Genomic DNA, 16,287 nt, shown 5'->3' with positions numbered 1-16,287 from the left:
TATATAGCAGGTCTTGTGGGGTGTTCCCGGTATACGGCAGGTCTTCCCGGTATATGGCAGGTCTTGTGGGGTGTTCCCCATACACAGAGGTCTTGTGGAGTGTTCCCGGTACACGGCAGGTCTTCCTGGTATACGTCAGGTCTTGTGGGGTGTTTCCGGTATATAGCAGGTCTTGTGGGGTGTTCCCGGTATACGGCAGGTCTTCCCGGTATATGGCAGCTCTTGTGGGGTGTTCCCCATACACAGAGGTCTTGTGGGTTGTTCCCGGTATACGGCAGGTCTTGAGGGTTGTTTCCGGTATACGGAGGGTCTTGAGGGGTGTTCTCGGTATACGGCAGGTCTTGAGGGTTGTTCCCGGTATACGGAGGGTTTTGTGTTTTTTTTTTTAATACACTGCAGGTCTTGTGGAGTATCCCTGGTATACGGTGGGTCTTGTGGGATGTTCTCGGTATATGAAATGTGTTGTGGGGTGTTATAAGTATACGACGGTTCTTGTAGGGTGTTCTCAGTATACAACGGGTCTTGTAGGGTGTCCCCGGTATCCACCGGGTCTTGTAGGGCATTTTTAATATATGGCAATTCTTGTGGGGTGCTCCATGTATATGGCAGGTATTGTTGGGTGTTTTTTTTTTTAAATTGTGCTTATTTATAATATTTTCCAAGACATACAAACCAATAACATATCCCCCCCTTTGTCTACTCTCTCTGATAACATCCAAAACCAAAAGAAGAATGATTGCAGAGCACTGTTATCAATAAGTAACATGTAGCATAAATAGGAGATTGTCACTTCCCATCGTAAGGTAACAGCGGTAACGGTGATGGCTTCATTTATTTTGTAGATGATTACATATGAAGGCATAAATGCATCTAAAAAGTCAGCAGAAAATTAATTTTTCCATATTAGTCGGGCTTTTTTCCTTAATCCAGTGTCATGCCATTAGTTTACGGGCCATATATAACATCCTTGCAGCCGCTATTTTCCCCGACCTTTTCCAATTCTCAAGACCCTTCAGACCATACGGGAGAGAAAGACCAGGAGTCTCCCACAAAAATATGAGTGGAGTAATTCCTCTAATCCCGCGATTTCCATCAAACTTTATGAATTAAAAGAAGGGTCAATGACCAAAACAGTAAAGCTTTGAACTGATTTGCCTCCAAATTGTACCACCTTCTAAAGTGCTGGATTTTGGAGGCGAGAAATGATGAATACGGGTAAGGTAATGCTAACTCCCCATCATCTTTTCCTCTCTGAAGAGTTTCCAACCTCAGCCTTATGCGGACTGGTTCCATTCTCCAAAGCAATTGCTATTAACCTTATGGACGAACCGCTGTGAGGTCCACATTGGGGAATTATGATGAACATATGTGGCACCCCAGGGGTCTGGTTTTCCACAGTAATGTAATGTTATGTCTGAGAGCAGGTGGGAGGTCCTTTGGTCAGGGATCCTGTGCATGCCACACCTCCTGCCCAGTCTTGGGAGGGGAAGAACTTCCCCTGTATAAACCCTGGGCTGAGGCAGGGTTAGTCAGTCAAGGAGAGTAGAGACAGAGAAGCAGCATAGGAGAAAACAGCAGAAGCTCAGTGGAGCAAAACTACTACGAGTCAGGGGCTGGCAGCTGCAGAGCTCGCCCTGACTGAGAAGCTTTCTTACCGGACCCGGAGTCCGAGGCTGTGGGGACTAACTCTTACCCAGCAGCAGAAGCCGACCGGCAGGGGATTTCAGGTCCTCAGGCCCAGAAACCCGAAGGCACGGTCACACGCGTGGGACCAGCACCGCCATCGTGGAGCGGAAGCCATTAGAAGGCCCCGAGTCACCGGCCATACGGGTGAGCACCACACGGTACACTCAGGGACGTGGGCTACTTATATCCGCTTCTAGCAAGGTAGCCAGAAGAGTACAGTCAGTTTGGGAGGCCTACAACTCCGCCTGGCCAGGGGAGATCCCATCTGCTCAAGGACTGACCAGGCCCCGTTCACTAGCAAGTACTCCGGGAGGGTCTATCGTTGTTACCAGTAAAGACCCTGAATTACACCGCACCGTCTCTGAGTGGTTCCTGCTACCCCCATCATCCACATCTGCTGCCCTGAGGCCATACCCCTCCCGTTGGGGGTTATACCATCTACGCTGCACCATCCATCCACCGGCCTCAGCGGACTGTCCTGCAGCGGCAGCTCCATAGCTGCATTCAACGGGTGGCGTAGTCGTCCTGCATCTACCGCTGTTACATCGCCGCTCAGTTTGACTCCCTGGGCACGGACCGGGTCACCGCCACGAGACTACAACCCTCAAGAGATCCGGCTCCGGGTAAGCTCCCGCGTGCGCAACGCAGCGCGACACAGGCCCAGGGGCGCGTCAACTTTGGCGTAGTCGGCAGGATTTCGTGCCCGCAACCACCGGGTACTGCGTGCCTGAAAAAGAGACTTTTAAAACTTACCATCCGTGAAGTTTTCCCGCCATCGGTGAAGATTCCCGCCGTCCGGCGCCATTTTCAGCCTTCTTCCCGCCATCTGTGAAGATTCCCGCCATCCGGCGCCATCTTCAGCCTTCTTCCCGCCATCCGTGGAGTTTTCCCGCCGTTGGACGCCATCTTGAGGACGCCGCGCGGGAAGAAGAGGGGCGTGGACTCCGAAAGCGCGCGAGAACTGAAGCCCCGCCTCACGTCCGGACGTTGCGTAAGGTCCTGGAAGGAGCCCAGCAGACGCCGACGTCACCGGAGCGCGACGGAAGGTCCTCAACCCTGACGATCTACTGCGGAGCCGCGGCCTACGGAACAGGATCATCGCAAGGTAGGCCACGGTCCACTAGGGGGGAGGAAGATGTCGGATGCGGAGGAGAGCTTCATTGCCTCAACCCCCGCCAGCGCCACCGCTGCTGCAGTTATGCCCTTCACCATGCCCTATATCCCGGGAGCAGCTTGGCTACCCCAGTACTCAGGGGAGTCACATACCCTGCATGACTTTAGAGAAAAGCTGGATAGCCTCTTCCAGGTGTACCCCCTCACAGAAGAGCAAAAAGTGAGCATCCTGGTGGCTCAACTAACCGGGGCAGCCAAAAGGGAAGTAAAATCCTGGCCACCTGGGAGGAAGACTGTCGCAGGGATACTAACCCGGCTGAAGGACACCTTTGATACCCGCACCTCAGCCGAGATTAAGCTTAGATTCTACGGGTGCAAGCAGCGAGCGCATGAGAGTATAAGGGACTATGCACTAAACCTACAAGAGGCCCTGAGGGCCATTAAGCAGACCGACCCTGATGGAGTGGGAAACGAGGACAGGCTCTTGACCGAACAATTTATAGAGGGACTATATTGTAATGCCCACCGAACCCAGTTGCGGGCGATGGCCTTACAGGATCCCCATCTGGGCTTTGCACAGTTCAAGGACAGAGCCATCCGGGTGCTCCGAGAACCGGCACCGGGTGGCGTTGTGACCCACAGGCGCCCAGCTATAACTTACCACCAGGAGGCGGCGCCCTTGTCGGCAGGGCCTGTGGGAGCTGATGCGCAGGCTTTGGACAATGACCCGGCTCCAGACCTACACCATCAGGTCCAAGAGCTAGCTAAGAGCGTTGCTGCGCTAACCCGAACTGTGCAGTCTTTACAGGTTTCCACCCCAGGGAAGATCCAGCTGGCATCCGGACCGGAGGACATCCCGTGGCGTCGACCAAGGAGGACCCCACCGGCCAGAGGAAGACCCAGTGACCGATACAGCGAAGACGGACGACCCATCTGCCGCCGCTGCAATCAACCCGGACATATGGCAAGGTACTGTTCTTTAAACGGGCACAACCTGGGGTAGAGGGCCAACCCCCAGGAAAAAGATCACCAGGCCCATCGAACTGGCGCGACAGATATGTGGGAGGACGTCCAGTCTTGCCTGTGGTACTGGATGGCATTCCCATGAGTGCCCTACTGGACACCGGGTCACAGGTCACCACCATCCCGTATGTGCTCTTTAAGCAGTACTGGAATGACTCGGATATTACCCGCTACCCTGACGACGACTTGAGTATCATCGCCAGCAATGGCCAGCCCGTGCCACAGATCGGATTTAAAGAGGTGACCATCAAAATCGGTAGAGTCGAACTGGCAGCACAGGGACTGATCATTGTAGATATTGACAAACATGAGAGTCACCCAAAAATAACTCTAGGAACTAATGTAATTGAAAATTGTCTTGCAGAGGTGATTTTCCTTTTACAGCAGGTTGCCAAGAACGCCAGCTCCGGCGAGCAGCGGGTGCTCCAGAAAGAGATCCGGGCACTGATGCGACGGCAACAGGTGGAACTCTCCGGCGGTGAGATTGGTAGCGTAAGAATGTGTGACCCTTTTCCTATTGCCATGCCCCCAAAAAGTGAAATGATGATTTGGTGCCGGGCAGCTATTGGTCTGAGAGGTAGAGATTACCAGGCAATGGTAGAACCAGTTTACTCAGACAGTAGGCCCACCATCTTGACAGCACGGGGGGTGGTTAATGTACGCCATGGGAGGGTGCCCGTTCGCATAATCAATATCGGGAAGAGGGAAGTGTACCTGCCCCGGTATGCCACGCTAGCCAAATTATATACCATTAACCAAAATGCTATACAATCTGTGGAACCCTTGCCTCCATCTCACCCGGAGGAAGGTAATGGCTCTAAGAAAACAAAGGAGGACTGGTGTCAGCAACTACATTTGGGTACTGACTCCACTCCCTCACATCAGAAACAGGGAGTCTATCGGGTGGTTCAAGAGTACGAGAGAGTGTTTAGTAAACACTCGTTAGACTTCGGGCGAGTCAAGGGGGTAGAACACCACATCCCTACGGGAGACCATCCTCCCATAAAAGAGAGGTATCGACCCGTACCCCCTGCACACTATCAACATGCCAAGGGGATGCTTAGAGACATGAAGGAGGCTGGGGTGATCAGGGATAGCTGTAGCCCCTGGGCAGCTCCACTAGTCTTAGTCAGAAAAAAAGACAACACCATGAGGATGTGTGTAGATTACCGGAAAATCAACCGTATCACACACAAGGATGCGTACCCCTTACCAAGGATAGAGGAGTCATTGGCTGCTTTAAGATCTGCTAACTTCTTCTCTACCTTGGATCTCACTAGCGGGTACTGGCAGGTTCCTGTAGCAGAGGCGGACCGGGAGAAGACCACATTCACCACCCCGATGGGACTTAGCGAGTTCACCTGCATGCCGTTCGGACTCTGCAACGCACCAGGAACCTTCCAACGACTAATGGAGTGTTGTCTGGGCCACAGAAACTTCGAGACGGTCCTGTTGTACCTGGACGATGTCATCGTATATTCCAAGACGTATGAGGACCACCTGAAACACCTGGCGGAAGTGTTCGAAGCTCTGGCGAGTTACGGCCTAAAGGTGAAACCCTCCAAGTGTCACCTCCTGAAGCCAAAGGTGCAGTACCTGGGACACGTGGTGAGCGCTGACGGAGTGGCTCCCGACCCTGATAAGATCACCGCAATTAAGGAATGGCCAAGCCCCTCCAGCGTAAAAGAAGTGCGGCAGTTCCTCGGGTTGGTAGGCTACTACCGAAGGTTTATTCCCGGTTTCACCAAAAAGGCAGCACCTATGCAGGACCTCCTGATAGGCCAGTCCCGGAAGGCCAAGAACCAGAAGCCGCCCTTCAAATGGGAGGAGCTGGAAGAAGAGTCCTTCCGCCAGCTGAAGATGGCCCTCACGGGGGACGAAATCCTGGCGTACCCGGATTATAGCCAGCCCTTTATCCTCTACACCGACGCCAGTAACATCGGGCTAGGAGCCGTACTGTCCCAGATCCAGCAGGGGAAGGAACGAGTAATCGCCTACGCCAGCCGAAAGCTGCGACCCACCGAAAGGAATCCCGAGAATTACAGCTCATTTAAGCTAGAGTTCCTGGCCGTAGTATGGGCAGTCACCGAGCGCTTTAAGCATTACCTCGCTTCTTCCCGGTTCACCGTGTACACGGATAACAACCCGTTGACACACCTGGACACGGCAAGACTCGGTGCCCTGGAGCAGAGGTGGATGGCCCGTCTGTCCAACTACGAGTTCACAATCAAATACCGGGCCGGACGCTCCAATACCAACGCGGACGCCCTGTCCAGGATGCCCAACCTGCCGGACGAAGGAGAAGATCCGGAGGGACTGGAAGAAGTTGAACTCCCTGCGTTCCACCGTCATGGGACTATCCAGTACTCCCACCGGGTAAGGAGTAAGCAGGCTGCTACGTTGAACCCCTTACCTCACTACAACTGGGCGGAAACGCAAGACAGCGACCCTGCCGTCCGACTGGTGAAGGAGATGCTGACTCGCCCGGAGGCTTGCCTTGAACCAGACGCTCCGGAGGAAGCCAAACAACTATGGGCGGAGAGGAGTCGACTGTTCCTTTACAAGGGGAAGTTGTGCCGCAGAATGGTTAACTCCCGGACGCATGAACTACTCTGGCAAGTAGTGGTGCCACGAAGAGACGCAGCCATGGTGATGGAGGCATACCACGACGGAGCTGGACACTTCGGGTGGAAGAAGCTGGAGTTCCTGCTGCGCGAGCGATTCCACTGGGTAGGCAAGAATTCTGCACTCTGTATGGCTGCCGGAAGATAAGGACGACACCCTATCATCCGCAAACTAATGGACTTTGTGAGAAAATGAACCAGGTGGTAATGGATCTTCTGAAAACGTTGCCCCTGGAAGAACGCAGTCTGTGGCCTGAGAAGCTGCCCGATCTGGTGGACCTATACAACCACATCCCGGTAGGTTCCACCAACTGTACCCCGGCTTACCTAATGAGGGCAAGACCTGGTAAGTTACCTGTTGACCTGGAAATGGGAGTCCTGACACCCGAGGACACTTCACCAGAAGCAGACTGGGACACAGAGAGGCAGCAGCAGTACCGGAGAGTACAGGAGAGCGTGGAGCGAAGTCTCTGTCAGGCTAGGGAAAGACAAGAGAAAACTTACAACCAGTATGCTCCCGCTGTTCCCCTGGTACCCGGAGAGCAGGTCTTGAAGAGGAAGAGACGGCTCCACAAGTTGGACGACCAGTGGGAGAAGGACCCGTACACCGTACTGCCCTCAAGCCACGAGAACCCGAAGGTTTGTACCATCAGTAAAGACGGAGGGGAAACTACAGCCATTGTATCCCGGGACCACCTGAAGAAGTGTCCCGAACAACTGAGGAACCCTGAAGAGGAACAAGAAGACCATCGACCCGTAGAGGAAAGGGAAGATATGGTTAGTACTGTGCTCGGGGACTTCCCTCGGTCTTGGACTCAAGTCAATGGTGCAGTTGTGGTACCCGTACTCACCTTCCTCCAACCAGCATCCCAAGCACCTACGGAGCAACAGGTAGAGCTGGAAGAGCAGCCGGTCCAGGAGGCAGAAGACTCCACACAAGCAGAACAGGAGGATCAACCCTCTGCTTATAGTGAGCCTGCCGTACCCCTAGTGAGACAAAGAGCCGGTAGACAGCTGCCAAGTTTACCCTTGACAGCTCCTACACCCTGTAGTTCAGGGCCAGACAGTCAGCTCCGTAGGTCCACTAGGGCCACTAGGGGCCAGTTACCCGCACGCTGGAGGATTTGAAGTGTATAAATTGTTTTATTTATGTTTATCTGTGTATTGTTGCTTGTGTATAATTTTGTGTTTCCAGTTATTTTTAGGAATCCTTGGTGGATTTACCGGGAATCCTTGTACATAGTTGGAGCGTAACCCAGGATGGACTAGAGACTGTTAAGGACTCGGGGTAGGACAGACCCCTACCTGGTTACGTCTCCCTGTTTTGGTGAAATGGACAACTTGCTTTCTTCAAAGACTGCACCCGGTTACGGACATGCCGTGACCACCTTTATGTGTTTCTTTATTGTATTGTTATTGTTATATCTTGTTATGTTTTTCTAAAATATGTTTAGTCCCGGAGTACTAAATTTCACTAGGGGGGAATGTGGCACCCCAGGGGTCTGGTTTTCCACAGTAATGTAATGTTATGTCTGAGAGCAGGTGGGAGGTCCTTTGGTCAGGGATCCTGTGCATGCCACACCTCCTGCCCAGTCTTGGGAGGGGAAGAACTTCCCCTGTATAAACCCTGGGCTGAGGCAGGGTTAGTCAGTCAAGGAGAGTAGAGACAGAGAAGCAGCATAGGAGAAAACAGCAGAAGCTCAGTGGAGCAAAACTACTACGAGTCAGGGGCTGGCAGCTGCAGAGCTCGCCCTGACTGAGAAGCTTTCTTACCGGACCCGGCGTCCGAGGCTGTGGGGACTAACTCTTACCCAGCAGCAGAAGCCGACCGGCAGGGGATTTCAGGTCCTCAGGCCCAGAAACCCGAAGGCACGGTCACACGCGTGGGACCAGCACCGCCATCGTGGAGCGGAAGCCATTAGAAGGCCCCGAGTCACCGGCCATACGGGTGAGCACCACACGGTACACTCAGGGACGTGGGCTACTTATATCCGCTTCTAGCAAGGTAGCCAGAAGAGTACAGTCAGTTTGGGAGGCCTACAACTCCGCCTGGCCAGGGGAGATCCCATCTGCTCAAGGACTGACCAGGCCCCGTTCACTAGCAAGTACTCCGGGAGGGTCTATCGTTGTTACCAGTAAAGACCCTGAATTACACCGCACCGTCTCTGAGTGGTTCCTGCTACCCCCATCATCCACATCTGCTGCCCTGAGGCCATACCCCTCCCGTTGGGGGTTATACCATCTACGCTGCACCATCCATCCACCGGCCTCAGCGGACTGTCCTGCAGCGGCAGCTCCATAGCTGCATTCAACGGGTGGCGTAGTCGTCCTGCATCTACCGCTGTTACATCGCCGCTCAGTTTGACTCCCTGGGCACGGACCGGGTCACCGCCACGAGACTACAACCCTCAAGAGATCCGGCTCCGGGTAAGCTCCCGCGTGCGCAACGCAGCGCGACACAGGCCCAGGGGCGCGTCACATACATGAACTGCCCCTTCAGCGAGGGCTTGAACTCTAGTGTCACGTATTGGAAGTAGCAGTTCTAAAGCTCAATATCGATCCTTTAAGAAGCCTTGCCACATGACTTTGGATAAAACCCAAACCAGACACATGTTTCAGGGTATTGTCCCTTCTCAGTGCAAAGCAAGAGATATGATTTGAACTATATGAGAGGCTTCTGACTGGGGTCTTAGGGCTAATATCTCTCCTTGTGGAGAGTAACATGCCTGAGGTGCCAGTGTAAGGAGACTTAAGGGCCATGCAATGCTCCAATAAGGAGACTTGCATGGCCTAATAGTCGTCTCCCACTAGCATGTCACTCACGCAGATAAAATAATTGTTCTATCCGTATAATTTTAATTAAATTGGACTTGCCCAGTACGGATAATGGTAGCTTGGACCATAACGCCATCTTCTGTGTAAATTTATCCACCAGGGGAGTTAGGTTCAATCTCTCGAATTCATTCAACTAAAGCTAAAATAATTACACCAAGGTATCTTGGCTCAGACTACATGAACGCCCGATCTGGCATATATTTCAGGACTATCTCTACTGTTCATTGGTAACAAAACACATTTGGTCCAATTAATCACAAGTCATCCACATAAAGGGCAACTTTTTTCCTCTCTATTCCAGAGTAATCTAATGATGACCACCAGTGGTTCAATGGTGGGTGAGAAGAGCAGGGGACACAAGGGGCAACCATGTCTGATTCCCCCTACCCAATGCAACATCTTAGTCGGCAGCCATTAATATGAAGCCTGGCTAGTCGAATTCCATATAATAAGTTCACCTATGATGTAAAGAACGGTCAGGTGCCCATTATGGCTCCTGTCCATCGCCGAATGTGCCTACTGGAATGTGAGCATCAGAACTGGTCAACGGAGCAATGGAAGAAGGTTCCTAGTCTGATGAATCCCGTTTTATGCCGAGTGCGTCAGTCACCTGGAGAAGAGGTGGCACCAGGACGCACTATGGGAAGAAGACAATCTGGCGGAGGCAGAGTGATGGTAGCATGTACCACCTACCTAATCATTGCACAGTGCCATGTCCATGTCCATGTCCGTGGGATTCCCTTGTTTTCAGTAAAATAATAGTCAGTCAGGAATAAACTGAGTATTATGACCAAGAGAGAAGCATTAAAATAGAATATATATATATATATTTTTTTTTGTAAAGCCATACTTTGTGCATACAGTAATGGTGCCCCCCAGGAGCTGCCCACATCTGTGCCCCCACCATTATGGATTCGCAGTTCTCCAACTCCTGCATTCTCCAGGGACTCAGCTTACTTATTAACATGTACAGTGTTTGTGAAAGGTTTACAGGAGTGAGCTGAGATTATGACCCTGGACATCTCAACCATTAAATACCAAGAAAAACATAGCGTGCGGGTGTAGAAGAGCTGAATTTGTATTTTAACTCAATGGGGCTGCAGTGTGGAACAAGGTTATAAGTTTGAGGTAGTATAAGCTGCAGCCAGGGGACCGGGCCTGGAGGACGACAAAAACTCCCCCTGCTAAAAACAGCGAGACCCCAGTATTACAAAGTGCACAGGGTAGATAAGGACTGTGGTACGGATTCTCCATTGGATACCTCTGTCCTCTGTCCTTTAGACTTCTCTAACTTCCTCAAGACCCCTCTGTCCTCCTCCAGACTTCTCTGTCCTCCTCCACCAGACTTCCATGTGAAGGAAGGAAACCCAAATCTCATGATCTTCCTCCGTCATATAGAACCATACAGTGCAGAAGAATAGTGCAAAATCATCAGGGCAACAATCCCAACATAATGGTATCTGCCTCTTTGGCAAGAGGGTGGACAGAGTCCGCTCCACCCTTCCAGAATCCTATGTCCTCTCAGGACTTCTGTCACTCAGACTCCTCTGTCCTGCTCTAAATGCCTCCATCCCCTTCGGAAATCTTTGTCTCCTCCAGACACCTCTGTCCACTCCATCTATGTATCCTCCAGACTCCTCTGATGGTTAAAACATCTCAGTTCACTACAGACCCCTCTGTCTCCTCCAGACTCCTGACCTCCCACACACTTCTGATCGCCAGCAGACTCCCCTGTCTTCTCCAATCTTCTCTGTCACGCTGTAGACTACTCTTCCACTCCAGACACCTCTTTCTCCTTCAGATTCCTCTGTCTCTTCCAGATACTTCTGCTATCCGTCAAACACCTCTGTCCTGTTGACACGCCTTTGTCCTCCTCCAGAATCCTCTGTCCTCTCTCTCTCTCTCCTCCTCTGTCATTCTCCAGAATCCTCTATTATTCTCCAGAATCTTCTGTCCTTTCTAGACTCCTCTATCCCATCAGGAATCCTCTGTCATTTTTAGACTACTCTGTCCTCCTCCAGAATCTTCTGTCCTCTCTCTCTTAACTCCTGTCATTCTCCAGAATCCTGTGTCCTTTCTAGATTCCTCTATCCCCTCCAGACTCGTCTGTCGTCCTTCAGAATCCTCTGTCCTTTCTAGATTCCTCTGTCCCCTCCAGACTCGTCTGTCCTCCTTCAGAATCCTCTGTCCTTTCTAGATTCCACTGTCCCCTCCAGACTCCTCTGTCCTCCTTCAGAATCCTCTGTCCTTTCTAGACTCCTCTGTCCTCCTTCACAATCCTCTATCATCTCTCTTTTTTGACTCCTCTGTCCTCCTCCAGAATCCTCTATCATCTCTCTTTCTAGACTCCTCTGTCCTCCTCCAGAATCCTCTATCATCTCTCTTTCTAGACTCCTCTGTCCTCCTCCAGAATCCTCTGTCCTCTCTCCCTTTTGACTTCTCTGTCATTCTCCAGACTTCTCTGTACTTTCTAGACTCCTCTGTCCTCTCTCTCTCTCTCCTCCTCTGTCATTCTCCAGAATCCTCTATCATTCTCCAGAATCTTCTGTCCTTTCTAGACTCCTCTATCCCATCAGGAATCCCCTGTCATTTTTAGACTACCCTGTCCTCCTCCAGAATCTTCTGTCCTTTCTAGATTCCTCTGTCCCCTCCAGACTCCTCTGTCCTCCTTCAGAATCCTCTGTCCTTTCTAGACTCCTCTTTCCTTTCTAGATTCCTCTGTCCTCCTGCAGAATCCTCTGTCCTTTCTAGACTCCTCTGTCCTCCTTCACAATCCTCTATCATCTCTCTTTTTTGACTCCTCTGTCCTCCTCCAGAATCCTCTATCATCTCTCTTTCTAGACTCCTCTGTCCTCCTCCAGAATCCTCTATCATCTCTCTTTCTAGACTCCTCTGTCCTCCTCCAGAATCCTCTGTCCTCTCTCCCTTTTGACTTCTCTGTCATTCTCCAGACTCCTCTATACTTTCTATACTCCTCTGTCCTCCTCCAGAATCCTCTGTCCTCTCTCCCTTTTGACTTCTCTGTCATTCGCCAGACTTCTCTGTACTTTCTAGACTCCTCTGTCCTCTCTCTCTCTCTCCTCCTCTGTCATTCTCCAGAATCCTCTATCATTCTCCAGAATCTTCTGTCCTTTCTAGACTCCTCTATCCCATCAGGAATCCCCTGTCATTTTTAGACTACCCTGTCCTCCTCCAGAATCTTCTGTCCTTTCTAGATTCCTCTGTCCCCTCCAGACTCCTCTGTCCTCCTTCAGAATCCTCTGTCCTTTCTAGACTCCTCTTTCCTTTCTAGATTCCTCTGTCCTCCTGCAGAATCCTCTGTCCTTTCTAGACTCCTCTGTCCTCCCCCAGAATCCTCTGTCCTCTCTACACACCTTCTTTCTCTTCCAAACACTTTGGTCGCCTACAGACTCCTCTGTCCTCCTAGAAACCAAGACACCTCTGTCCCGTCTAGACTCCTCTTTTCCCCTCCAGACTCCTTTGTCCTCCTCCAGAACCTTTTGTTATCTCCAGACTTCTCTGTCTCTTTCTGACATTTTGATACTCTCCAGACTCCTCTGTCCCCATGAAAGTAGTAAACTGGAAAATTGCTTCTGTCCACCCTGGTTCTTCTGGAGTAATAGACGCTCTTTGTAGCTGCATTCTGCACTCTTTCTACTATAGAGAATATCCCATGAGGAACGACAAGTGCAAACCCCCCATTGTTATATAGTGATGTGTCGCTGTATAATCCATGAATGGAATTGTATAACGATTATTATTACCGTTATTTTTATAATGATGTTTATTCATACACAGATATTGATGATACTATCTATTAGTGTATTGCAGATGTTTATCCGGCAATGAGCCCAGGATGCCGCCCTGTGACTTTGTGCCTGAGAAATATGAGGTAAGGCTCTTACCTACAAGATATTTTTAGCAGGTTGGGGTTATTATTTAGGGGTCTGGTTTGGGGTCTGTATTAGCTTAAGGTCTTATTTAGGGTCTGCATTTATTTAGGGGTTCTGGTCTGGGTCTGTGTTTCTTCAGCAGGTCTGGTTTGGGTGTATGTATTAGTTTAGGGGGTCTGGTTTGGGTTTGTTATTTAGGAGGTCTGGTGCGGGGTCTGTATTTATTTAGGGGGTCTGGTGTCAGATTTGTATTAGTTTAAGGGGTCCAAAGACAGAAACATAATATGCAAATATCCTGCAATAAATAAATAAAGAGCAATAGTGCATGAAAATAATATAGGGTACTTAGTTAACTTAGGGTCAGATTTAAGGGTCTGTATTAGTTTAGGGTCTGTATTGGTTTACGGCCTGCTTTGGGGTCTGTATTTGTTTAGGGTCTGTATCAGTATTTTGGATCCATATGATTTTATGAGGTCTGGTTAGGGGTTGTTATTTAGGAGATATGGTATGGGGTCTGGATTTATTAGTGGATATGGGTCTAGGTCTATAATTATTAGAGGTTCTGATTTGGGGTCTGAAATTGTTTAGGGTCTGTATCTGTATTTGAAATCTACAGTATATTAATTTATGAGGTCTGGTTTGGAGGTTGTTATTTAGGAGTTATGGTCTGGGGTCTGGATTTATTAGTGAATAAGGTTCTGGGTCTGTAATTATTAGGGGTTCTGATTTGGGGTCTGTATTTGTTTAAAGTCTGTATCATTATTTTGGATCCATATGATTTTATGAGGTCTGGTTTGGGGTGGTTATTTAGAAGGTCCTGTCTGGGGTCTGGATTTATTAGTGAATATGGTTCTGGGTCTGTAATTATTAGGGGTTCTGATTTTGGGTCTGTATTTGTTTAGGGTCTGTATCTGTATTTGGGATTATTATTAATTTATGAAGTCTGGTTTGGAGTTGTTATTTAGAAGGTACTGTCTGGGGTCTGGATTTATTAGTGAATATGGTTCTGAGTCTGTAATTATTAGGGGTTCTGATTTGGGGTCTGTATTCGTTTAGGGTCTGTATCTGTATTTGGGATTATTATTAATTTATGAGGTCTGGTTTGGAGTTGTTATTTAGAAGGTCTTGTCTGGGGTCTGGATTTAGTAGTGAATATAGATCTGGGTCTGTATTTATTAGGATGTCTAATTTGTGGTCTCTATTTATTTAGGGGATAGAGTTTAGGTTTAGGTTCTGTTTTCAGGGGGTTCTGTTCTGGGTCTGTATTACTTTAGGCGTCTGTTGTGAGGTCTGTGCTTGTCTAGGGATGTAGCTAAGGGGCCATATGCTTTAATTGTGATTCAGACACTGTAGGTTGGGCAACAGTCCTATTAGTAGGCCGACATATAACAATGTAGCGCCCGGCCTGATACATGGACACATCCTCCAATATAACTCATGGATATGAAGATGTAGTGAGAATAATACACTGTATCCATATTCAACGTATCGTGGCCTTCGCTCCCCAGTCTCTTTCCTATGAACACGTGGCGGAGGTCCGCAAGAAGAATCTGTCCGCATTGCACATGACGTACTACGAGAAGCCCCTCCTGCTGCACCAAGGACACATGCAGTGGTTGTTCGATCACGAGGGACGGCGCTACCTCGATCTATTTGGAGGAATTGTGACTGTCAGTGTCGGACACTGTCACCCGTACGTATCCTGCAACTTTCCCATATACTGTACATACTTCAGGGCATTTACAGTTGAAACCAGAAGTTTCCATACACTATATAAATGGACACATATGATGTTTTTCTCAATATCCGACATGAAATCAGAATAAACCTTTCCCGTTTTAGGTCAATTAGGATTATCATAGTTTTTAATATTTGCCAAATGCCAAAATAATGAGAGAGAGAGAATGTTTTAAGGCATTTTTATTACTTACTGCAAAGTTAAAAGTTTACATACACTAAGATTACTATGCCTTTAAACCATTCTTGGCTGCCCATATGATGATGTCATGTGTTTGGAAGCTTCTGATAGGTTTTTTGGCAACATCTGAGTTTATTAGAGACACACACGTGGATGTATTTTAATGCACACCTGAAACACACTGCTTCTTTGTGTAGCATCATGGGAAAGTCTAAAGAAATCAGCCAAGGAAGAGAAATGTGAACTTGCACAAGTCTGGCTCATCTTTGGGTACAATTTCAAGATACCTGAAGGTGCCTTGTTCATCTGTACAAACAATTATACGCAAGTACAAACAAGATGGGAATGTCCAGCCATCATACCGCTCAGGAAGGAGACGGGTTCTGTGTCCCAGAGATGAACGTGCTTTGGTCCGACATGTGCATATCAACCCAAGGACAAAAGCAAAAAACCTTGTGAAGATGTTGGCAGAAGCTGGTAAGATTGTGTCAATATCCACAGTGAAACGAGTACTGTATCAACATGGGCTGAAAGGCCACTCTGCCAGGAAGAAGCCATTACTCCAAAAGAAACATAAAAAAGCCAGATTAATGTTTGCAAATGCACACAGGAACAAAGACCTTAATTTTTTGGAGACTTGTCCTGTGGTCTGATGAAACTAAAATTTAACTTCTTGGGCATAATGACCATCGTTTCATTTGGAGGAAAAAGGGGAGAAACTTGGAAGCCTAAGAACACCATCCCAACTGTGAAATATGGGGGTGGCAGCATCATGTTGTGGGGTTGTTTTGCTGCAGGAGGGACTGGTGCACTTCACAAAATAGATGGCATCATGAGAAAAGAAGATTATGTGGCAATACTAAAGCAACATCTCAAGACATCAGCCAGGAAGTTAAAGCTTGGGGGGAAATGGGTCTTCCAAATGGACAATGACACGAAGCATACTGCCAAAATGGTAACAAAGTGGCTTAAGGATAGCAAAATCAGTGTTTTGGAGTCATCACAAAGCCCTGATCTCAGTCCTATTGAAAATTTATGGTCAAAGCTAAAGAGGCTGCGAGCAAGACGACCTACAAACCTGGATCAGTTACACCAGTTTTGTCAGGAGGAATCGGCCCAAATTCCGACCAACTATTGTGAGAAGCTTGTGGAAGGAGATCCCAAACGTTTCACCAAAGTCATTCGGTTTAAGGGC

The 16,287-nt window shown here is 49.2% G+C and overlaps 1 protein-coding gene across 1 annotated transcript in view; it reads left to right on the top strand.

The window, feature by feature from the left end:
- AGXT2 (alanine--glyoxylate aminotransferase 2) overlaps positions 1-16,287 on the top strand; it is a 41,282-nt gene that overhangs the window by 1,604 nt on the left and 23,391 nt on the right. Inside the window, exons 2-3 of the mRNA XM_073655105.1 lie at positions 13,103-13,173; positions 14,683-14,867. Of these exons, the coding sequence (XP_073511206.1) occupies positions 13,103-13,173; positions 14,683-14,867 (256 nt within the window). The remainder of the gene's footprint in view (positions 1-13,102; positions 13,174-14,682; positions 14,868-16,287) is intronic.

The sequence above is a fragment of the Phyllobates terribilis genome, unplaced genomic scaffold (genome assembly GCF_046119375.1).
Source record: "Phyllobates terribilis strain yellow unplaced genomic scaffold, ASM4611937v1 Scaffold_1__5_contigs__length_1240528914, whole genome shotgun sequence".
Classification (NCBI taxonomy): domain Eukaryota; kingdom Metazoa; phylum Chordata; class Amphibia; order Anura; family Dendrobatidae; genus Phyllobates; species Phyllobates terribilis.
The sequence above is the reverse complement of the archived record's forward strand: the minus strand, read 5'-3'. Positions and strand labels throughout refer to the sequence as shown.